The sequence below is a fragment of the Cryptomeria japonica genome, chromosome 1 (genome assembly GCF_030272615.1).
Source record: "Cryptomeria japonica chromosome 1, Sugi_1.0, whole genome shotgun sequence".
NCBI classification, from domain to species: domain Eukaryota; kingdom Viridiplantae; phylum Streptophyta; class Pinopsida; order Cupressales; family Cupressaceae; genus Cryptomeria; species Cryptomeria japonica.
This window is the reverse complement of record NC_081405.1, coordinates 313,913,907-313,939,082: the sequence shown is the minus strand read 5'-3', so window position 1 is coordinate 313,939,082 and position 25,176 is coordinate 313,913,907. Positions and strand designations below refer to the sequence as shown.

General features: G+C 37.7%; 1 protein-coding gene across 1 annotated transcript in view; it reads right to left on the bottom strand.

Moving 5' to 3' along the window:
• LOC131049728 (beta-mannosyltransferase 2) overlaps positions 1 to 22,371 on the bottom strand; it is a 31,219-nt gene extending 8,848 nt beyond the window's left edge. Inside the window, exons 1-3 of the mRNA XM_057983792.2 lie at positions 22,166 to 22,371; positions 22,029 to 22,090; positions 21,334 to 21,485 (exon numbers count right to left, since the gene is read on the bottom strand). Coding sequence (XP_057839775.1) covers positions 21,351 to 21,485; positions 22,029 to 22,090; positions 22,166 to 22,223 — 255 coding nt within the window. The 5' untranslated portion in view covers positions 22,224 to 22,371 and the 3' untranslated portion in view covers positions 21,334 to 21,350. The remainder of the gene's footprint in view (positions 1 to 21,333; positions 21,486 to 22,028; positions 22,091 to 22,165) is intronic.
• Positions 22,372 to 25,176: the final 2,805 nt, after the last annotated feature.

Here is a 25,176-nt window from a genome sequence, read left to right as displayed (position 1 = left end):
AGAATCTAGTGTTGTGTGACAAATCTTAGCACATAGAAACCATAATGAAGTAATTAAGAGTTGCACTCTTTCAAAGGGTGCAAATGTCAAGGGTGTGCCTCTTGCCAAAGGGCATCCATAATGAAGAGGTGTGACCTCTCCCTCACATTGAGAGATATAAAGAAAAGGAATCAAAAGCATCCAGTGACATGACCATTGATCAGATCAGATCAGAACTGTTATTAAGTTACAAGCAAGAAATGGATCACTATCAACGGGTCAGTTCTAGGCACGGATCATCTCACACATAACCCGTCAAAAAAGACACCACAGATCGCATGAACAAGTAAAGAGTCTTCCACATATCACTGTCAAGGAAGTAATATAGATCGACCCCCAAACAAGAGATTATCCTCTACCTTATCGCTGTTCAAAAAGGAGAATTCCTATCTGTATTAGTTAATTAACTGATAACAAATTAAGTGAAGAACAATAAGATTGATCAAAGGATGATTAGTTAAATTAATAATCTGGACAATAAACAAAAGGTCAAAACTGTTAGAAGTTTGATTAGTTTAAGTTGTTGGAAAGACATGACTGAGGAGATACAACCCCTCACATCATGACCGTTGGAAGAGATATTAAAGGAGGATCATATTGTAGACAAGGAGGATGGATATTGTTTATTTTTACTGAATAATAGCAGGGTACTAAGTCAGCCAAGTGAAGGTGGTGTATCGACCAGTTTGCAAGGCCATAGACGCATGTCAAAAAAAAATTTAACAAGCAGAAATAGCATCAACATTGCATGCTTACAAGGAGACATAACAGATAGAGTGATCAGGGATCAGAATCCCCATTCACAGACATTCAAATTGCATGACATAAAGGAACCAACCAACATAAAGGAACCAACCAAACACAACAATCTTATTATTAGAGGGTCAAAGGACATACTTTGTATCAATAATGAAGGTGGTGAACATAGCAATCACAGATAATTCTGCATACATCTATAATTATCAGACCTTTTATTTGATCTCACAACAGATTTCTTTTGGAACATTATATTAGAATCTACATCAGATTTGAAAGGTTATACTATTGTCAAGAAGAACATCTAATATTCATATAAGGTCTACTAATTGAATCTTGTCTAGAGTCATTATGCAATCTCAATCGAGTCCCTAAGCATCATGAGTATAATTATCTCATTAAATAGCAAAGTTAGTGGAAAGCCCAAAAGGGGACATTACAAGTAATATCAGAGCATGTTCCTGCCAGCCTGAGGGAACAAAGAACAGATTTACTCTATTGTTTGCAGTGAAGAAGATAAGCAGTGATTACTTCATTAGGTCTGGTTGACTTTCTCAGTATATACAAAACAATTATCAAGCACAAAGAAAAGAACAGGCAGTGATCAGTTTATGAGAGGATAAATAATAACAAGGGCAGCGATTTTATTAAAGACCTTTAAGGCATTCAGCATAAAGCACCGATTGGGATTTATTAGAAGACAACACATTTGTTAGTGATAAACGATAAAACAGTGACAATTACCTTTTAAAAGATGGCAAGTTCTTTTATAATAAATAGAAAAGTAGAAGCTAGCAATGATTACAAGAGAAAATCAAATTGAATGACGACATCACGTTTATTAAGATAATGAGAGTAGCAATTAGTAAAGGGTGTGTTTTGTTCTTAATAAAGAAAATTATGATTATCTTAAAAGACAACCTTTGAAAAGTTGTCTCTTCATCAAGTTGCCTCTTTTGATGAGTCTACAAAAAGGATTGTGAATTGTGGTGGAGGAAAGGGTGTGAAGGATAACACAATAAATTAAAACACCAGCAAGAAAAGAGAGAATTATAAAGAGTTATCCTATGCAGATTTGTATAAAGAGATTGATTAATTATCTTGTGGATGAAGTGAATTGGCCCAAGAGATGGTTCTGGTCCTGGCTGCACGCTCCTGCCTCTTGTGGATAAAGTGAATTGGCCCAATTGATGGTTCTGGTCTTGGTTGGATGCTCCTGCCTCTTGTGGATAAAGTGAATTGGCCCAAGAGATGGTTCTAGTCATGGTTGGACGCTCCTGCCTCTTGTAGATAAAGTGAATTGGCCCAAGAGATAGTTTTGGTCTTGGTTGGATGATCCTGCCTCTTGAGGGTAAAATGATAGATTGATTGGCCCAAGGGATGGATTATGTCCTAGTTGGACGTTCCTGCCTCTTGTGGACTAAGTAAACTATATCTATATGTGTATGCTTGTATCTATCCATGTTTCGACTTCTTGTTTTCATGTGTATACTCTGTGTTGGACATATCTACTACATGAATATTTATGATTACTGATTTCTATCATTGTGAATTCTATATTTTGTTACCCTAAAAAGATGAGCTTATTTAGGAAAGAACATTGCAATTAATGTCTTACATGTGTGTCATGCTTCTAATCCTCTTCTCAATGAATGAGGATTCCACCTTTGTTTGCCTCAAGGAAACAACCAAACACAGATTACAATTGATGAGAGAGAAATTGTCCAAGATCACAAATCTTAAGGGGTTAGTTAGGAACCCTTGCATAGGGAAAAAGAAATATCCCCTTAGGGATATTTATTCCAGAAATTTGAACGATGAACCACAGAAATTTAACATTCCATTTGCATATAATTGATTTCGGTTTTTTCACCAAATTACACTTAAAATCATTAAATTTCAGATTGAAGACAGATTTTCTGAAATTTAGATATGAACCAAACCTCAAATCTTAAACAGATAAACAACAGAAAAACCCAATCATAGCCACAAAACTTACAGTCAGATTGGATAACTAATAAATAAAACTAAAGCACAAAGTGACCCACTTGAATGATAACTCCAACTGACAATGGGTTTCGTCCACTGCCTCTAAGCTCGAGGGTTTGCGTCCTCAAACCTGCTGTAAACAAGAGCTTCCCAGAAACTCTCCAAAGAAACAATCTCTAAACATAAACCGAATGAGCCTCTCAATGTTCTTTTAAAGCACAACCTTGTGTCTCTTCAATTTCCCCTTCTTGTCTCTTGGTATTCCCCTTTAATAGTAAAGTGACTTTATTTTATAATTTGATGTTGACATTAAAGTCACTTTAATTAGCTTTAATAAATAATTAATTTAAGTTGTCTTTAAAGTTTTATGTTTTGACAACTTAAACTTAATTATTTGAATGGATTTCCTAATGTCCCAAAAAGGGGATATTACAGTCCTCCCTCCTTAAAGATTGCTTGTCCTCAAGCAATCATGGATCTACTTACCAATACTTGGATCCCAAACCATCCTCAAGAACACTGTTCTACAAATCCACTGCGCCACACTAACTAAAACATCTACAAACCCACGGTGTAGCAACATATCACAGTCCGCAAGAGCCAATGCACCAAACATATCACTACCTAGATCCCATATCAACCTATTGAACCCGCTATAAGTAATGAAAGAATCTGTCAGCTGTTCACCTTGAAGTAACCGTCCACACATGTAGAACAACACGACAAGATGAAGATGAACCCTCTCATGCCCATAAACCAATATGAAGGGATATCTAAACTCGATGCCATAACTCTAATCAGCAACATAAATAATTTCAAACATGTCACCAAACCAATGCCAATCAAAGGAAAACCCCCCACACCTCATCTCTATCCAAGAGAAGCATTCATCAACACTCCCATACCACTGAATCGCTGATGTATTCAATGTAAAATCAGGAAGTGCTATATGATTCCAACTAGGACAGCCACTAGTCCAAAAGAAATCAAAGAGCATGAAGTCATCAAGCAACAAATATACCGTTGCCCCATCAAGAGAAATAGATGACAATGTCAAGATTGTGGTGTATACGCCTTCACTACCCAACACTGATAACACATGAAAGTCTGATTCACTACAAGTTTCATCAAGAAAATCAACTTCTTCACCCATGGATTGATCACCATTTAGTAAAATTTCAAAACTAGAAAAACTCTGCTTATCAACATCCTCATGTGAAAAAATAGTTACCTCATGATGGCGTAAAGAAGTATGACTGCTGTTACAAAATTCAGAATTGCTACCATACCTTTGTGTCATATCTTCATCCCTCCCAAACACCTCTTCACTGAATTGTTTTTGCCCGATACCCACACTATGGGTTCCAACACTTGTAGTCCCTTGTTCATTAATATTTTTATGTGTTAAAGCTGCAAATCCATGTGATTGCAAAGATAAACCTTTGTTGTCCCAAATCAGAAATTAAAGTGATGGTGTATCAATTGCATCTTCTTCAAATGAAATTTCAAGGCTGCAAGGTGTTTCCTTGTGGAATTCTTCAATCCTTTCATCATCTGTTCCCTAAATCTTTCAGTTTTCTGCTCAAACAACCTTTTGGAGAACTTATAAGCACAAGGTGAGACTACCAGCTCCTCTCTCCAAATAGCTAACAAATCTGTTTTTAACTTCCTGCAGATATCATCATCCTCATCTAGGATCATGGACAATATGTTGAACATATATCTCTTCACTTTATCTGAATGGCATTTCCTGATTTCAGCAATGACACAATTGAACATCTGAAGAATCAACTCATTACATTGGAGATCCAACATGAGGACAAATGATCGTGTCCTTGCAATAATGTCTAAAATTTTAGCCCTCTTACCAAAAGTAGGGTCTTTGACATTATACAACCCATGTAGACTCTCCACAACCAGTTGTAAAACCTCTTTCATTGTATCATCATCGTAAGGTTCTTGGGGTGTTATAATCCTCATGATCTCAGATAGGCAAGAAGCAACCACCAACTTAATTTCATCATCTGGATGCCTTAACAACCTGTGTTGTTTTAAGGTAGTCACTATAGGAGACATAGCCAACTGTAACAAATCATGAGGTGACTGGTCCACATAAATCAAACATTCCTCTACCTTATTCAAAGTTTTCAAAATATCACCCCTTGACTGAGAATGTTCACTGAGCTTGCTGCCTGCTAAATTAAGTGTTCTGGCCAACTGTTTAATGTCCTCTGTTGCCATAGTTGAACTGAAATCAAGTTTCTGATTCTTCCAATAAGCTAACAAGACTTCGTCTCAGCTGAGAACTGAAATAAGCAGTGGCCTATCTGCTGTTAGTTTTTCCCTCAGAGAGGGCAATCAACCAATTAAGGTCTGAGTTTTTTTTTCTCTTTCCTCGAGTTTTTCTGTGTACCACTGCAATAGGCTGTCCTATTCTGCAAATTAGGATGTCTGAAATTTTTCAATTGCCCCTGTGATAGAATACCTTGTCTGAGGGAAAGATTGACTGATTATTTTATTTTATTTTTTTTGTTTTTGGGACTATAGTTTAGTTGCCCCTGGTGCGTTTGGAGTTTGGCATTTGACATTCATGAAGCAAACCGATATTCAAGTGGAATGCACAGACTAACTGAAAATGTTCTATGTTTTGCACTAGACTGAATATATATTAAATTTGGACATAAGATGCATCAGATTTAACTTTTCTTACACAGTGCACTCATTTTTCTAGAAAACATTGGCAACACCACTAATTTTCAAATTACAAAATACAATATCGATTCAAAGTGTACCGATTTGGGAACCTGGTTTGACTACTGCTATGAAAGAAGCAATTGAATGCACTACTCGGCCTGCTGTGAACTGCTGCTTCCCACGCTGCCAACACAAATTACGTCCAGGTCTGCTGCCTTCAGTCGAAAACACAACAACAAGCAAGTACATTTCACGCCCAAACAAGGTAAGTGTTGTAAGTTCAGCTCACGCCAAATGTATTTGGTCTCAAAACTCTCTCTAAGCACTAATAAGATCACGCCCAGCCACTTATAATGTTCACGCCCAGCAGTAGATACTTCGCACGCCCAACAAGGAGTATTATTTACGCCCAGCTCTTTCCCTAATGACTATGACACAATTAACTAAGCCCAACGACCTGCTGTTAATACAATTGAATGTTTCAACTCGATTGTAATACCATATTACTGCGAAGATTCAGGCGACAATCAGCTTAATGTGTGCAAATGGCTGGAATCGATTATGGCACCTTTCTTCCTGAGAGTAGTAGCTGTAACCATCTACTGCGCACTTGCAGAATGATATTCGTACCACTGCTGCTGTAGTAAGTTTCAAGTCTACACGTCTAGGACTCACCAAAACCACGTTTGTGAAGTTGACTGGCGATGGCTACTCTACGGCTCACTGACCAGTTTCTACGCTCTCCCAGCACACTAAAAGGACGACCTTGTTAGAATATGCTGCAATCAGCTTTGGCTGTCTAAGCCGCTGCCTCTGTTGACTGCTACAGAGGCTCAAATGGCTTCACGCAGAGCGTAGACCCCAATGGCGTTCAAGAATCAAACAGCGGCTCCCCTTTACCTATCTTCCAGCCACGTCCCCACGGCACTTAGATGATTACAAAATTCACCAATATTTGCTAATGATGAGCTCATCGGCAGTTCAGTTTCAATTCCCCACTGCAATTCCAAAAGAGGTGGTTGGCAGATGTAACGGTGATACCAACAGAGTCTGATGCTGGAAGTTAATCGACAACTTCAAACTATGCCCAAAAAACCAAGCCACCAACAGTCAAGCCAATCATGGAAGAAACGGCCACCAAAGAAATACAGAACCTCCCGCCAAGGAAGAAGTCTGTTACAATATTAGAACCTCCCGGTATGAAAGACGATAATTTGAAGACCGCTTATTCAAGATATTTCACAGTTTTTTGCAGAGTTAGGTAAAAAAGGCTCCCTCCAAATATCCCTGCCCAAAACTAACATCTCCAAGTGATACACACTCTAACAGAGACGACAAAGGTTATCACAGTGCCTTACAGAAGTAACGCCCATATTCAAGGAAAGCTTCCCGATATGAAGAGGCTGCGTTTGCTCGACAAGAAGATGAAACGACTTCTTGTACGCTCTGCACCATATTTCCAAATTTCAACGACTGGCAAGAAACCTTCATACCTTAAGCTTTATTTTTCCAAAATGACCCAAAAAGTCACGCTGTAAACCAGATTGCACGGCATGAAAGTTTGGAAGCAGAGAAACAAAATACTAGCGATACCAATCCGCCACTCAAGGGAGTTTCACGACCTCAGAAAGATTCGATAGAAAACTACAGCTTCAGGAAACCCCACGAATTTGCTTGTGCTGAGCCACAAGTGAGAGCTGACCAAAATAAAAAATCTCCTGAAGCTTATTACTATAGTCTTCACCAAATATCAATGCCTGCTAAAGAGCTCTTCAGACTCTCGTCTCAAGAAAGACTCACAATAGGGACCCGACCTTTCTTTAGCCCAAAACAGCTCTTCACAAATCTTTAGATTATGAAACGCTCCACCTAAAGTTATTGCACTGTTTTTCTTTTTTTTGAAGCCCGACTCCAACATTCATACACAAAATCAACTTCTGGAAATTCCACAATGCTAACCCCCTCACCGTCTAAATTCAAAATTGTGGTCTTGCAGGAGAACTCTGATTTGTGGGATGCAGCTCGCCTGGCTGAAATCTGCACTTCGAAGCCACACTACAGGAGGAATGGAATTCATTTAGGAATAACCAAGACACTTCTCCAGAATCAAAAACTCTTCTCCCGAATTCGTTATGAATAATGGCATCCGTAAAATGGCTCTCTAAAAAACTCCAGTGGCAACGTAGAATATAGGAAATTTTATCAAAGATTAAACAGCCACATAAATATTCACGGCTATTCCTCAATTTATCACGGCAATCATAACTTTAAGCAGAAACTATAGATAAAAATTATTCAAACACATAACAGGCCCCACTGCTCAATTGCCAAAACTTGCAATAGAACCAAGAAATAACCAGACCCACTAAAATTAGGCTGATATCACATTCGGGATTAATAAACTTTATTTTGAACAATATCTGTCAAGACTTTATAAAATAAATCTTCGATAATGAAATCAAGAGATTATTTGCCAATCTCTTAATTTTGAAACAAGCTACTGATCCACACGAATTTATCTTCCAAAAAAATAATCAAGCGCTTCACTTTTTCCTCACAGGCTGGCAGAAAAACCAGCTCTGATACCACAAAAATATTTAGGGATATTTATTCCAGAAATTTGAACGATGAACCACAGAAATTTAACATTCCATTTGCATATTATTGATTTCGTTATTTTCACCAAATTACACTGAAAATCATTAAATTTCAGATTGAAGACGGATTTTCTGAAATTTAGATATGAACCAAACCTCAAATCTTAAATAGATAAACAACAGAAAAACCCAATCGTAGCCACATGTTGTGACCTTTTTCACACATCGCCCCATTGCAAATGGGGACCTTCTCATTTCCTGCTTTCTAGGGTTTTTGTTAGTGTCTTGTGGCCTTCTGCCTCAGTTTTGCCAAGCCTTGCTCAGTTTTGCCAAGCCTTGCTCAGTTTTGAACGGTTTGAGTCCTAAGGATTGAAAGCTAGTTTTTGCAAGCCAAGTGATAACAAAGTATGAACACCACCAAAGTGCTTAGAAAGGCCAAAGGACGAAGATCGCAATTGATTTGGACGAATTTGGACAACTTTCTATTTTTAGAAAGTTTGCTTTTTCGCTTTTTCCTATTTTTTAGGAAGTTTGGTTTTTGGCATTTTCAGCCCGATCCCCGGTGTGGCTATTTTTAGAAAGTCTTTTCCTAGATTTTAGGGATACCTGAATTGCTTTTTCGGGATGCGAACCTAGGGTTTACACTTACACCACTGACCAGCTTCGACCGGGACTCAAAAATTCCAAGTTTTGACCTAAAAAGCTAAATCCCTAGATTTTAGGCTTTTTGTTTTTTCGGGATGGGAACCTAGGGTTTGCACTGATACCACTGACCTGCTCCGATCGTGATCGAAAATTTTCAAGTTTTGACCCAAAAAACTAAGTTCCTATATTTTAGAGGGTCATAGCACATTCAAAGGATAATCAGCTCGAAAAATCACCCTGATCCTCAAATGTCCTGAAATTTGGCTAAGTCTGGAATGTCATCCTGATCCTGAAATTTGACTAAGTCTGGAAAATTGGAGAATCCTCCAAAAACTAGATTTTGCATTATTAGTCCTAGAGATCTGAAACCACTCTCAAACATCCTGACAATATATATGAAATATAACATAAAGTATAAGTGGTATTTCAATATGTCCACTTATACTTAAATGTTATATTTCATATATAGTCTGCCCTCTTGAGAGCCTTCAAAGAGTCCGTCTTGAAGAGAGAGCTCTAAACTCCGCCCATGATGGTGTGCAAGTCGCCTTGGCCAACACTCAAAAGTCCACCCTATCCTAGCAAGATGATGGTGACCTCCATAAAGTCCGCCATATAAAGGTTAAGTTAGAAGTCCGCTCTTGATGAAGAGTCACCAAAGTTTGCCCAAGGGAGAGTCTCCAAAAGTCCGCCCATGTTGGAGAAGTCTTCAAACTCCGCCCAAGATACTAAGTATGATGATGAAGAGCCTTGTGAAAATTCCGCCCTAGGCCTTCAAATGTTGAAGAGGTATCACCAAAGTCCGCCTTGGTGGAGGTAGCATCAAAACTCCGCCCTATCCAAAAGGAGATGATAGAGAGCTTCTAGAAGTCTGCCATGCTGGTTGAAGACCAGCAAAAGTCCGCCATGTCTTGGGAAGGTGCCCTCAAACTCCGCCTTGACTTAACCATGACTAAGCTAGAGGAATGTCCAAAGTCCGCTATGCTTGAAGGAGAAGTCTTCAAACTCCGCCTTTGGTGCTAAGCATAATGTTGAAGAGCCTTAAGAAAACTCCGCCCTAGGCCTTGAAAAGGTTGTGAGAGAGGTTCAAGAAACTCCGCCCTCAAGCAAGTTACCAGAGCTTCAAACTCCGCCCTAGTAGTCATCCTCCCAAAGTCCGCCTTGAAGAGGGAAAGGGAGGGTCCGCCTTGGTGGAGGTAGCATCAAAGTCCGCTATATGGAGACCTTCCTAAACTCCGCCATGCCTTGAAGAGGTAATAAAGTCCACCCAAGTTTGATGGATGTGAAGGTAAGCCTCCAAAAGTCCGCCTAAACATGAAAGTCAAGCAAAATCAATAAAAATGCAAGTGATGTCATGAAAATCCTTCAAGATTTCGAACTTAGAAGCCAAAATGGAAAGTTTTCAAAAAGAGAATATTGGAAGATTAATAATTATTTCAACTTATAAGCCAAATTGGAAACTTTTGGAAGACATTTTCTTCAAACTTAGAAACATGACAACACTTTCCTAAAGAGTGAAGTTAGAATTGGAAGTATGAGTTGGAAGATTTTAAGGGTTTCTAATCGAGGATTTAATGTTATTTACAAATACTTCATTGCAAATTTCATTTCTACACCAACAAGTTCGAAGTTACTAAGAAGAGCTTAGTAAAGTATTTCAGTTTGAAGATCATCTGGAGAAAGTTTTGGATATTGCTGGAAGTTGAATAACTTTTTTGATAAAAGTTCCACAGATTTTTGGAGAAAGACAAATAGTAGGAAGAAGAATTATTGAACCTTTTCTGAATTTTCTGAGTGTTCTTGAGAAAATTCTAGCCCTACTTCTATCCATTCGAAGGTCAAACTAGATTCATGATACAGATTTATGGATCTTTTCTGAATATTTTCCAGAATTTAATAAATGGTTTTTCGAAAATTTTGGAGAAAGAAAATCATTTTTTTTGGCTAAGTAAGAAAGATTTTCAAAGCTATGACACTCAGTGTTGATTTACGATCACGACCATCCTTGAGATTGAAAGGTTTTTCAAAAGAAATTTCAAGTTTTTTATGGCTAAGTATAAGATGAAATTTTCCGACACTTAGCCATTCGCAGCCTCGATTTTCTTTAATCCAAGATAGATTTCTAACTTATTTTCCTTTGGTTTTACAGGTCGCAAGAGGAAATAGAAGCGGGATCATCATAGAGATTGCAGCTGGAGTTTCAAGCCGAATGAAAGATTGAGGACAAGTGCACGGGCAAGGTTCATCCGAGCGTGAAGATAGCCAAAATTTGGCTAAGTATGGGAAATGTTTCACAAAGAAAATTCCAGTTTCCCCAGTTATGATGAAGGCATGGAGAAATTCTTCTCCAAATTTCAGGGTATCAAGAAGGAGGGCATGATCACAGGGAATGTCTGAACAGCTTGATCCCATCATTTTATATTTGCAAGAGGTTATCTAGAGCTTTTTACCCTCCTCCCACGCAACATAAATTGGCAGCTGAAGGCAGGATCGTCACAGAAAACACAAATGGAGTTTCAAGCCAAGTTCAGAATTAAAGACGGGACCACGAGCAAGGTTCGTCCGAGCATAGAGAGGGCCAAAATTTGGCTAAGTATGAGAAATACTTCGCGAAGAGATTGCTTCTCCAAATTCGAGGCACTTGAAAGAATCTCAAGGTATTAAGAAAAAAAAGTTCTCAAACGTAGTGAAAATATGGAAAAGTTAAATAAATTTCCAACTTCTTGAAGGATTTCATCTCCTGAAGAAATTAAAAAAAAGACAAGCTCCCAAGCAGAATCAAATGGTGACAAGAAGGAATCAAATTTCCATACTTAGACAATTTCTTGACACAAATTGGAAAATTCAAGGAAGACATTCAACACGTTGAGGTGGCGCCTCGTCATCTTCCAACCTATCAGATCGCTCCAAGTCAACATGTCCAAGTTCGATGACCCTGACTTATCCAGAAGCTTCTAGAAGGGCACACTTCACAATGGAACAACCTTCTATTTTCATTGATGGTTCATTTATAGCAAGAAGGACAAGTGTCCCAAATGTAATTTTCTCATTGGTCGAGGGTAGTTAGTTTTGGGAAACCCTAATTAGGGTTTGTAGCTTTCAATATGGGCCCTTGATCACTGTTTGATCTCGGTCGTTCATTTATTTTTGAGAAACTATATAAGGCTACCTCCTCTCATTTGGAGGGTGTGAGGTTTTTGATGTATTGTTGCTTAAGGTCATTTCCAGATAATATATTGCATGCGCGCTGCTTTGTAATCTCTATTATTTGAATGATTTGCATGGTTTCAATTGCCTCAAACACTTAGTTAGAATTAATTTAGATTTGCTTTCATTGTTGTTAATTTGAATGAAGGATTTGATAAGTGTCAATTGATGGTGTATCTCCGCTCATACTTTTGGTAAATGGATGATTTCCACTCTACCGTGCAAAGTTAGTCTGAGCCCATCCCCTGTGCATCCCAACATCTCGATCATAAGCACAACCCATTGAAGATTGCACCGGCCTTGTGTAGTTGTCCCTAGTGTGGCGAAGCAAGGTTTGGTTTCTCGAGAGCACCCAGTTGATACCGTCTCCAGAATTTGTAGGATTAGATTAGCCTTCTCAAACCTTATCCTTTTTTCCCTTTCTTTTGAAAGTCTAAATCCAAAAAAATCCAAAAAAGAGAAGAGCCTAAAATTGCTAAATCCATCTAAGTCCAGCAGTTCAAGATACTTGTTAAACATAAGTCCCCTTTAAAATTTCAGCATACACTACCCAAGAAGCTATTCCATTAAAGTCGCTTGTTCGCACATATAGACTTTGGAATCAATAGTGATTTTTCAGGAGAGGATAGAACACCTTCGGGTATCCTATCCTAATGTTTGGTAGATGATAAAACAGACACCAACACCACAGAACTTACAATCAGATTGGATAACCAATAAATAAAACTGAAGCACAAAGTGAGCCACCTGAATGATAACTCCAACTGACAATGGGTTTCCGTCCACTACCTCCAAGATCGAGGGTTTGCGTCCTCAAACCTGCTGTAAACAAGAGCTTCCCAGAAACTCCCCAAAGAAACAATCTCCAAACATAAACCAAGCATAAACCGAATGAGCCTCTCAATGTTCTTTTAAAACACAACCTTGTGTCTCTTTGATTTCCCCTTCTTGCCTCTTGGTATTCCCCTTTAATAGTAAAGTGACTTTATTTTATAATTTGATGTTGACATTAAAGTCACTTTAATTAGCTTTAATAAATAATTAATTTAGGTTGTCTTTAAAGTTTGATGTTTTGACAACTTAAACTTAATTATTTGAATGGATTTCCTAATGTCCCAAAAGGGGGACATTACAGGAAATTTAGTTAAATTGATCATTGCTTGAGGACAAGCGGTCTTGAGTGGGGTGGGTTGTAATGTCCCCACTTTGAAATACAATTTAATGATAAATGATAATAATAAAATTAAAATTAAAATATAGAAGAATATAATTAAATTTTAATTAAGTTAATGAATGGTCGAAGGCATGAAATGAAAAGTTGTAACTCCCTCAAACATGAGATATAAAGGGAGAAGAGAACCACATTTGAGGAGGACAATTTGGAAATCAGAAGTGCAGATCTGATATAAATAAAGAATGCATATCTGATTGTGAAAGGTTGTGTCCCTTTCAAAGGGCTGAAGTAATCAAGAGTTGCACTCTTTCAAAGGGTGCTAATGGTGAAAAGGTGCGTCTCTTGCCAAAGGGCATCTGTAATGAAGAGGTGTGACCTCTCCCTCACATTGAGAGATATAAAAGAAAAGGAATCAAAAGCATCCAGTGACATGACCATCGATCAGATCATATCAGAATTGTTATTAAGTTACAAGCAAGAAATGGATCACTATCAACGGGCCAATTCTAGTCACGGTTCATCTCACACATAACCCCTGTCAAAGAAGACACTACAGATCACATGAACAAGCAAAGAGTCTTCCACATAATCACTGTCAAGGAAGTAATATAGATCAACCACCAAACAAGAGATTATCCTCTACCTTATCACTGTTCAAAAAGAAGAATTCCTATCTGCGTTAGTTAATTAACTAATAACAAATTAAGTGAAGAACAATAAGATTGATCAAAGGATGATTAGTTAAGTTAATAATCTGGACAATAAACAAAAAGTCAAAACCGTTAGAAGTTTGATTAGTTTAAGTTGTTGGAAAGACATGACTAAGGAGATACAACCCCTCACATCATGACCATTGGAAGAGATATTAAAGGAGGATCATATTGTAGACAAGGAGAATGGATATTGGTTATTTTTACTGATTCATAGCAGAGTGCTAAGTCAGCCAAGTGAAGGTAGTGTATCCACCAGTTTGCAAGGCCATATACACATGTCAAAAAAAAGATTTAACAAGCAGAAATAGCGTCAAGATTGCATGCTTACAAGAAGACATAACAGATAGAGTGATAAGGGATCAGAATCCCGATTCATGGACATTCAAATTGCATGATATAAAGGAACCAACCAAACACAGTGATCTGTCAAAAGACATACTTTGTATCAATAAAGGTGGTGAACATAGCAATCACAGATAATTCTGCATGCATCTATAATTATCAGACCTTTTATTTGATCTCACAACAGATTTCTTTTGGAACATTATATTAGAATCTACATCAGATTTGAAAGGTTATATTATTGTCAAGAAGAACATCTAATATTCATATAAGGTCTGCTAATTAAATCTTGTCTAGAGTCATTATGCAATTTCAATCGAGTCCATAAGCATCATGAGTATAATTATCTCATTAAATAGCAAAGTTAGTGGAAGGCCCAAAATGGGACATTACATATATGTTGTTGAGTTCTGTGCAGTTGTGAGTTGTATCAGTTGTGGAGGTTCCCTTGTGAGTTTTTTTTTTTTTTTGCTTGAAAGAATGAAAAATAGATTTCAAGGCATAATTATCTATGTATGCTTCCACATTTGATGTTTTCATTATTGCATGATTTACGCGATGTTATTTAGCATTAGGACATAATCACCAGGTATTTTGAAAATTTTCAATTTTTACCCATTCGCACGTCCCCAAGATATTTCCCGTTGAGGACAGGGTCTGAAACCACAGGAGATACATCTGAGGTACATAAATGGCCACCACTGAACATTGGTCCAATTCAAGAAGAATTCTGATGGCCCTACCATTGTGCCTTGTGTGCAAATTCACATAACTCCTAATCAACAATGACTCAGGAACAGATGAGAAAAAGAGCAGGCCTCGTACAGACAAAAATCCATCAAATAAATTGATCATAAAAAATTCTGACTTTCACAAACAAATAGGCGTTGATCTGAAAGTAAAAACATGTTTCATAAATATCATTGTATCATGTCCCATCAATGAGTGAAATTGCAACTATATTAATAAGGGTCGCAGCCATAAAACCTGGATAAGCAGGGCGGACCTAGTAGGATAAGAAATAAAAATAAATAAGTAAATATATAATAAAAATTGCAAATAGGACTGACCTAGATTAAGGAGCCGACATAGGGTTTTAAGCAGTGATTAAGGAAAATAATAAAAAATTATAATAATAAGTTTGTTGCCTTGGCTGACCTGTTTAGAATTGTTGCAACCTTTGGCAAAGAAATGTGATTTATGGATCATTCAAACATAAAAATCAATTGTAAAACAATTCCTATTTAAGAGCAGATTCGCAGCAGGAATTCTCATAAGGCAATTCATTGATTATTCATAACAGATCAGAAGCAGATTTAAGGTTAATGTTTGAGTAAATTAAAGGAGAATTAATGCAGAAATAGGAGCAGAAAGACAATCGGATCAGAGGAGATAATCGAAAAGAAGCAGATCAAATAGAGGGTCTCAACCAGGATTTGTGATTTGGGCAAAAACTAGGGCACTTAATAAAAGGGGACATTACAAGGGGTATCAGAGCAACATTCCTGCCAGCCTGAGGGAATACAAGAAGCAGAAACAAAAAGACTTGTGTCTTAATATACAAAACGTGAAGAACAGAGAGCCTAGAGAGAGATAGAAGAGAAAGAATGGGAGAAAGTGCAGGCTTTGCTTCAAGAAGCTGAGAGACGACAAGAAAAGATTTCATACTCCATTAGTACAATTCCATGGAAGGACATTTTTTTAGCGTGTTCATTAAACAAACCATTCAATGGTCAAACAACATAGGAGCAGCGATAAGGATCAGATTTGTTTGACTAAAGACAACGATTTATCATAAAAGATTTATTATGCAGTGATGGCAACATTGGGACTTGACTCTATGTCAAGACCAAGGCATGTTAGTTTAATCAACTGAACATATTAGACACATAAAGAACAGCGATTTGTGCCAAGGAGAAGCAGTCTTGATAAGAATTGTTCAATTTACACTGGCTGTCATAATATTCAATACCAGCAACTTCATCAAAGACAAAGCCCGATTTCTAAGATAGCGTTTTCCAATGACAAAGTCAATAAGAAACATAAACATTATTATTAAGAACAAGGAACATGAAGAGATCAACCCACTAATTAATACAGAAATCTGTATCTAACAATAGTCAATAAGACTAATTAGGCAGTGATCTATTATGGGAGATTCATTAGTGAAAAGGTGTGAGTTAATAAATGACCCAAGAAACATGACTGTTAACTTGATATTAAAACAGCAATGGGCAGCAACCATTATTAATGAGAACAGCGACCCTCTTGAGATAAGTGATTGTGGTTAAAGAAATAATTTTTATTAGAAATTAATAAATCTTATTCACTAAGAAAAGACACAACTATTGATTATTGAAAAGTCACAACTTTTCTACGAAAAGATACATGGAAGATATAAAAGGTAGATTCAATTCAATTGTTGAAAAGTGCAAGGAGTGCAAGGGTGTGGTCTGCATTGTATGAGCATTGAAGATCAAAAGTCATATGCAACAAATAGAAGAAACAGTGCAGATTTAAGAAGACTTGCATGAATAAATTCATGAGGAATTTATAGAAGAATATTGCTAATAAATGAAGGCTTGCCTTGGGCAGATAAAGAGGGGCGTTCCTACCTCTTGTGGGCCAAGTGATGGACTGATTACCCTAAGGGATGGATCTGGTCCTGGTTGGACATTCCTGCCTCTTGTGGACCAAGTCATGAATTGATTACCTCGAGGGATGGATCTGGTCCTAGTTGGACGTTCCTGCCTCTTGTGGGCCAAGTGGTGAATTGATTACTCCAATCAATGGATCTGATCCTGGTTGGGCGTTCCTGCCTCTTGTGGGTCAAGTGATGAATTGACTACCCCAAGGGATGGAATTGGTCATAGTTGGACTTCTTGCCTCTTGTGGGCCAAGTGATGAATTGATTACCCCAAGGGATGGAAATGTTCTGGAAGTTCCTACCTCTTGCAGGCCAAGTGATGAATTGATTACCCAAAGGGATGGAACTGGTCATAGTTGGACAGTCCTACCGCTTGTGGGATGAGGTGAATGGCTATGATTTGGATGTGACGTGCCCCATGGCTTAGTCAGGTTGGGCAATTTATTGGCACCCTTTTGAATTTCCTACTGATATAAGCAATGATTTCTTATAGGTTAATTAGCTTGTCACAATGTTTATTGTAATATGCCTATTTACTATGTCTACATATATTTATGTATATGCTTCGTGCTTTATGTGTATGCTCTGTGTTTGGCTCACACCTAATGTGTTTCCAGCATAGTTGAACTACTCGCCAAAAGCAAAAACTCGCCAAGGCCTGAAAAAAAACTCTTGAAAAACTCGGCCAGTACTCGGCAACTTAAAAAATTATTTAAATTTAATTAGAAATGCATGTTTTTTGCAAAATTTAGTGAGGAGATGCATCCAATGAGTCAATAAATGAGAACACAAAAGAAACAAGCTAAGTCTAGATATATTTGATTGATTTAATCATAAATTGGGTACAAAATGGCATCCTCTTATGGAATGTTGGTGGCTGATAGACTGAAACAAAATGAAATAGCAAATTGCTTTTCTAAAACTAAAAGTAAATAATACATCAAAACATTTTACATCTTCCTCTTCTTAGCTCTAGTGAAAAATAGGGGAGAGATAGAACTAGACGGTCTAGTCCTAGAAGTCCGATGTGCCCCCTCCACCTCGCCAAAATGAGGTTGAGCGTAGCACCCCTTGCAGGGGTGTGAGGGTGAGAGAAAGAGGTAGAGAGATAGGTCTAGATCTTGGGGGAGAGAGGAGAGAGTGAGATAGAGAGTGGTGGAGAGAAGGGATGGAGGAAGAGTGATACAAAGATAGATAGGTCTAGAATTCGGGGCAGATAAAGTGAGTGAGGTAGAGAGAGCAAGAGAATGCCAATAGGAGCCTACTAATTACTGAAATTTGACTATCTGAAAATTAAAAGATCTTCTAAAACCTAGAATTTGCATTATAACTCCTACAAATCTAAAACCACTCTCAAACACCCTGCCAATATATACATGAAATATAACTTACAGTATAAGGAAAAAGACATATTGAAATGTGACTTATGCTGATAGGAGCCTACTGGTTACTGAAATTTGACTAAGTTTGAAAATTTAAAAGATCTTCTAAAACCTAGAATTTACATTATAACTCCTATAGATCTAAAACCACTCTCAAACATCCTGCCAATATATACATGAAATATAACTTAAAGTATAAGAAAGAAAAAAGACATGTTGAAATGTGACTTATGTTGATAGGAGCCTACTAGTTAATGAAATTTGACTGTCTGAAAATTTAAAAGATCTTCTAAAACCTAGAATTTACATTATAACTCCTACAGATCCGAAACCACTCAAACATCCTGCCAATATATACATGAAATATAACTTAAAGTAGAAGAAAGGAAAAAGAACTTAAATGTTATATTTTATGTATATATTCTAATGAAGAGAATGAGAGTGACTTGAAAAAAAAAATAGACAATTTTTTGACATGTTTAAGTCTTTTTTTTATGCAGCCGAGTTTTTTCCAAAGACTTGCCGAGCTTTTGTGAAAAACTCGCATAAATACTCGCAGAGCAAAAAAACTCTCGTCGAGTACTCTACGAGTATTCCATCTATGGTTTCCAGTATGTCTACTCCATAAGTGTATGATTACTATAAACACATTCCTATCACCATGAGATTTCTAATTTGAGAATAACTAGAGCGAACCAAAAGATATGAATTTAAGGTCATAGATGTGTGCCATGTTTCTAATCCTTATCTTCAGACATAGAAAGACTCACCCTTGCTTCAACTCACAAAGATATCCAATGTGCAAACATATGTCCAACCTAATCAGTTTTTGCAAATACAAGATGGCTTTGATCTAGAAAATAAGAAAAACTTGTCTTAAGTTAAACCTTGTCAGTTTCCAACTATTGGCTGTAGCTCGCATTTGAATTTAGGGAGAAAACATATATGTCAATTTGAACCTACGACGTGATAATATTAGAGTAGCGCAAGAAAAGGTGGATTACAAATTAGACCCCATGATCATCCAACTATTGCTTGAGGTCAACCAATTTTGGGAAGGGCGGATTGTCATGTCCCATCAATAACTAAAATTGCAACTATATTAATAAGGGTCACAGCCATAAAACCCAAATAAGTAGGGCCAACCTAGTAGGATAAGAAAATAAGAATAAATAAGTAAATAAAAAATAAAATCACATATAGGGCTGACCTGGATTAAGGAGCCAACCTGGGGTTTTGAGCAGTGATTACGGAAAATAAAATAATAATAAGTTTGTGGCCTTGGCTGACCTATTTAGAAAGGTTGCAACCTTTGGTGAAGGGTGTGATTTGAAAGGCATAAATAAGAGGTGTTTATTGATCATTCAAACATTAAAATCAACTGAAAAAAAATTCCTATTTAAGAGAAGATTTGCAGCAGGAAGAGCAGAAGGAATTCTCTTAAGGCAATTTATTGAATATCTATAACAGATTTGAAGCAGATCTAAGGTGAATGTTTGAGTAAATTAAAGGAGAATTAATGCAGAAATAGGAGCAGAAAGTGAATCAGATCAGAAAAGATAATCAAAAAGGAGCAGATCAGATGTAATATCCCCTTGTTGAAATAGGATTTATTAATAAATATAAATAATAAACTAAAATATAAAAGAATAAAATTAAAATTTAGTTAAGTTTAATGAATGGTCAAAAGGCATGAAATGAAAAGCTGTGACTCCCTAAAACATTAAGATATAAAAGGGAGAGAAAAGAACTTCATTTGGGGGAAAAAAGGAAAAAAGGAAGAAAGAAGGGAGCAAAGTTATTAAGGAAGCATTAATGGGAAGAAGATAAGGAAGTGACTCTTTTAAAGAGCAGCAATGATGAAAGGTTGTGACCCTTTCAAAAGGTGCTACTTGTGAAAGGTTATGACCATTAAGAAGAGGTGTGACTCTCCCTCACATTGGAGGATATAAAGTGGAGAAGTTTTCATTTGAGAAGGAAGGATCCATGGAATAGAACAAAATACCTGGAGCATTAAAAGAAAATTTAGAAGCAGACCTAAATCAGAAATATAAGAGAAAATGGAAGAATGATATGAACATTTATAAAAGAGATCAGAACACAAATACAAATCTGCAAATAATAATAAAACAAGCATCAAAGGAAAAGAAGAGGAAACGTTAAATCAATAACCAGAGAATCAGACCTGATGGAACAGAACGGATTCTCTCTCTCTCACACTCACACTCACTCACACACACACACACACACACACATATATATGAGTATAGGCAGCACATCAGATTGGTATAATACTATAAACAGCAGACTTGTACATTTAAAGAGGGAAACAACATCAAATTGAATCTGACCAAATTACCACAGCAGACTGAAAATACATAACCTGCAATAATTATAACACACACACACACACATATATATATCTGAGTATAGGCAGCACATCAGATTGGTATAATACTATAAACAGCAGACTTGTACATTTAAAGAGGGAAACAACATCGAATTGAATCTGACCAAATTACCACAGCAGACTGAAAATACATAACCTGCAATAATTCTACAAGTATATTGTGCAAGATTTAGTGTCCTACCAAAAGGGGACATTACATCAGATACAAGGTTTCAACCAAGATTTGTGATTTAGGGCAAAAACTAGGGCACTTAATAAAAGGGGGCATTACAAATTGTTATATAATACCAATAACCAATACAAACACATCTGTTGATATTAAAAATACTATTTCATTTACTATGATGTATATTAAGCATATTCATGCACCTTATACTTGAGAAGAATTCAACAAGCTAAAGAGAAACAAGACAGTTTGAATCTGCTTGTATTTTTTAAGTGTTGAGGAACAAGTGAGCACCGATTTCTTGATAGGACTATTGTGAGTGCATTGTGACCAAGGCTAATAGTTTAATATAATCTAGTCCTGATTGTCAACAGTTTGTTCCATGTAGTTTTACAGGGAATTGCAATACCTAGTAATGAAACAAGTTGCCTTCTTAAACCTTGGTAGAGGTAAATAAGAACAGTATAATTGTTTTATTAAAGTCAGGTAACAATTACAAAGAGGTAGGAACTAACTGATCCATTGTAAATTGTAAATTGAAAAAAGAAAAAGCATATAGTTCTAATGCTTACTTGTTTAGAGTGCAAAATTAGCCATCTATTTCCATTGCTTGGGCAGCCTTCGCCTTGGTCAAAGCAGATAATTTGGTCTGCACCTTTTTATTTTTCCCAACCTTAAACCCTCTCTTCCTCTTCAACTTTTTCTTCTCCTCCTTACCATCAACCTACACCCAAAACCGAATTAAACTAAATTGAATACAAAACATGTATCATTTTTACTTGTAAATCCCTTACATCCAAAGTATACCATTGCTTCCGTCAAGTGGGATGAGCTCAACAGATACAAGCATGAAGGCTCCTAATGCAGTGGTGACAAATTCATGTTCACTAAGACATAATAAACTGTTAAAATGCACGAACACCACACCCAACACCTGGATATAGAAGACCTCAACGGACAGGAACAGAAGAAATACCAACCTATATAAACATACGTATGCATATATGCATGTACATTGGCAAACAAATGAAAAGAAGCAAGAGAAAAAATACACAAACAACTCTTCATTCCTCTTAAAGCCCATATTTAAACCTATTTGCGTTTGTCCCACTAATCCATATTTATCAAAACCCTACCATTAGTTATCACAAACCCTAAATCTAAACATGCTACTCTTTTGTCAGTTAAACAATCAGCTCTTATGAAAACCCCAAGATGTAGTCATGTACGTGAGGAAGGTGAAACGAATTTTAAATAAAATCCGTACCTTCATCTTCTCCTGCCTTGCTTTTAGCTTTCGCTCTTTCTTTTCCTTCTCCTCTTTCTCCTCTGTTCAATTTATCCACATTAAAACCCACGAAAAATGACATGGACATAAGTAGAAAACATGCAGATAAAGCTTACTTCTAAGCTCGAATTCGTGAAGCCGTTTACGTCGTCCAAGATCATTTTTCTTTGACATGATTGCTTACCTCCTTACTTCCTCTAATCTGCTCTGCTTTGATTTTCTTTACCAGTTGAATAAATATTCAGGGTAGACCACGATAGAAAATAGAATTTCGAACTCTACCTAATTTAGGTTACTCTTGCGAAGCAGAATGCTCAACAATCGGCCAGGTATAATTATTTAATCGGCTTTTATTTTTTATTATACATTATAAAAGTTTGTATCATATTGTTTTTTATTAGGAAAGCGGGATTAATAGGGCCTAACCCTTTACAAAAGAAGCAAAAGAGGGTGCTCACAGGTTGAAAAGACCATAAACAACAACAACCAAACAGTTGTAGAAGGAGAAAGAGGCTACAAGACAACAACAACCTCATGGCCAACAAGGTTAAAATCTACATTGAATCAAAGGGCTCCTTACAAGGAACAGTATGAACACAATCTACAAGGTGGGGCAACCTCACAAGGGGGAGAGAGGGTCCCCAAGTCAAGCAAAAGATCACGACAACCACACGACAGCAGGAAGTCCAACCCTCAACAACATAACCCCTCTTCACCTCTATAGAAAAGGAGCCCACCTCAATAGGAGCAAAAAAGGATAAGACCACCAAACAAGTGTGCCAACTATGAATCCAAATATTAAACAGACAACCACATAGGAGAGAAGACCACCATGAAAAACCATCAACCTCTTTCTCGTAGCCAGGCCCTGCCTCAATAAGGGAAGCATCCACCTCCATAGGATCCGCGAAAGAAGAAGGGAATCGATGAAGCCAAGCTCTCATCATGGCGAACAGAACACATCCCACCTTAATAGGGGCAAAATCAAACTCCACAGTAACCTCAAAAGTGAGCACAACCCTGAAACTGATACCAATCCATAACCAAAAACTAACATTAACGAGGGTGAGCCCTTGAAAACTAGTAGCTAACTCTTGGCCATCATAGAAAACAAGCCTACTGTCCCTACAAACCAAAATGGACATTCTCATGAAGAAGGCAAAATACAACCCAATGGTGTACGCAGTAACCACCATAGTCCAAATCAAAAAAGGAAACCTCCTACCACTAGAAACTAGATCAAGCACCATCTAAATCACAACAAAGATAACAAATGGGGGACAAGGCCCCATTGTCAATAAACACCAAGGCCACACGCAGGGCCCAACAAGATATGTGTGGGAAAACTCCCCACCACAGCTCACCATACCTCTAAAGGCATTCAATGCCCCAAAAACCAACGAAAATCCAAAGAGACCATCGCAACTCCAATAGATACCATAGGAACACACCCAAAACAAAGGCATTAGGAGGTAAGAACCAAGGCTAAGCCAACACTTTGCAAATCAACATGCGATTCCAATGACAAAACTCAGTCATTACACCAAGCCTAGAGCCTCCAAGCAAAGAAGACCCAAAGCAAAGAAGGACTCAGCCAACATCTTTGTCCCAAGAATCACCTCTGTAAGAATGTCGACAATAGAGGAGCCAACACCTCCTACTATTAAAAACACCTCACTAGTGCCAAGCTCAGCACAAAGCACAACCTCCAAAGGGCTTCCAGGCAAGGCTGAAATAACAAACAAACCCTGAAACCCACTTTAAGGAAGGCCACACAAGAGCACACTGTGAAAGGACCAAGCCAGGAAGTAGAGGACCTGAGATAGTAGCACCCAGACACGGGTTCGATAGACACAAGCCCCAACCAGTGACCACGAACACCATAGTAGACTGCCCAAAATAGGGCACCAACTAGAGCAAGGTAGTCGAAACAACAGCCAACTCACCCAACAATAAACCCCAGTCAGGGCCAGCACAACATCCCTGGGAACCAACCTGCACAACTCAAAAGAGGAAATGAGAGCCATCTCCCACAGCATGTAGGAGATCCAAACACCATCAACCTCGGCACCAAAAAGGTTCTCAACACCATCTTCAACACAACCCCTACAGCCACAACCATCAAAGAGGAAGGTCATCCAAACAAGCAGTGCATAGTGAGAACTAAGGACTAGCACTAAAGCACCATCCATGTCAGTCTCAGCAATGCCACCCTTGCTATCAATTTGAAATCCTAACTTTCCTGCACCTCCACTCTACTCTAGAATATCCAGAACAAAAGCACCAAGGGGGGAAAGGTAACAGTCTTGGTAGCCAACGTAGCAGAACCATTGAGATATCTAAGATAAAACCTAGAACTCATGTAAGAACCCAGCCAGGAAAATCTAGCACACAAGGAAGAAACCATTGCCACTAAGGCAACAGGAACCACGTGCAAGCCTCAAACATAGCCAAGGTTGGGCCATCTGCAAGAGAAAGCATAGATGGAAGCCACAGACACAAAAATATCTCCATCACCTTCACCACCATTGCCCTCAGTTTGAAATCCTAGAATTCTCGCTCATCTAGTTCGTTTTGCCATAATGAACAAAATATTTGCACCCTCTTACCCTCATAAGCTTAACTGCAATGGCAAGGCCTTTGACGCACTGACTACATAGAAAAAAACTACTTAAATCTTTCATTATTTTGATTATGGATGGTTATATCCTAGCACTTGTAGTCGTAGGAGCTGCAATGGATACGCCAATAGGTGTTGTTATATGGAGCCTAATCAGACTCGAAGGTTAAATTTTCCCTACTTCTATTGGCATGGTTTCCCCCCATATTTTTCGACGGGGGTTTGGGGGTAGTGCCCCCAAGGTGGGGTCAAGGGGTAGCGCTACCCCGTGAGGCCAAAAAGATTTTTATTATTTTATAAAGGCATCGAGTGTTATTTTTCTATTGGCTGACATGTTGTAACCCTAATTTTGTTACCAACATAAGTCTTGATAAAAAGGCTAAGGGTTAGGGGTTTTCTATAGAGAATTTTATGGCATTTTGCAGCGGTATTGAGTTGCAAGGGATTGTTGGTTGTAATCGGTTTTTGATTTACTGGATAATAATATTGGACTCTCTATTTGGTGGA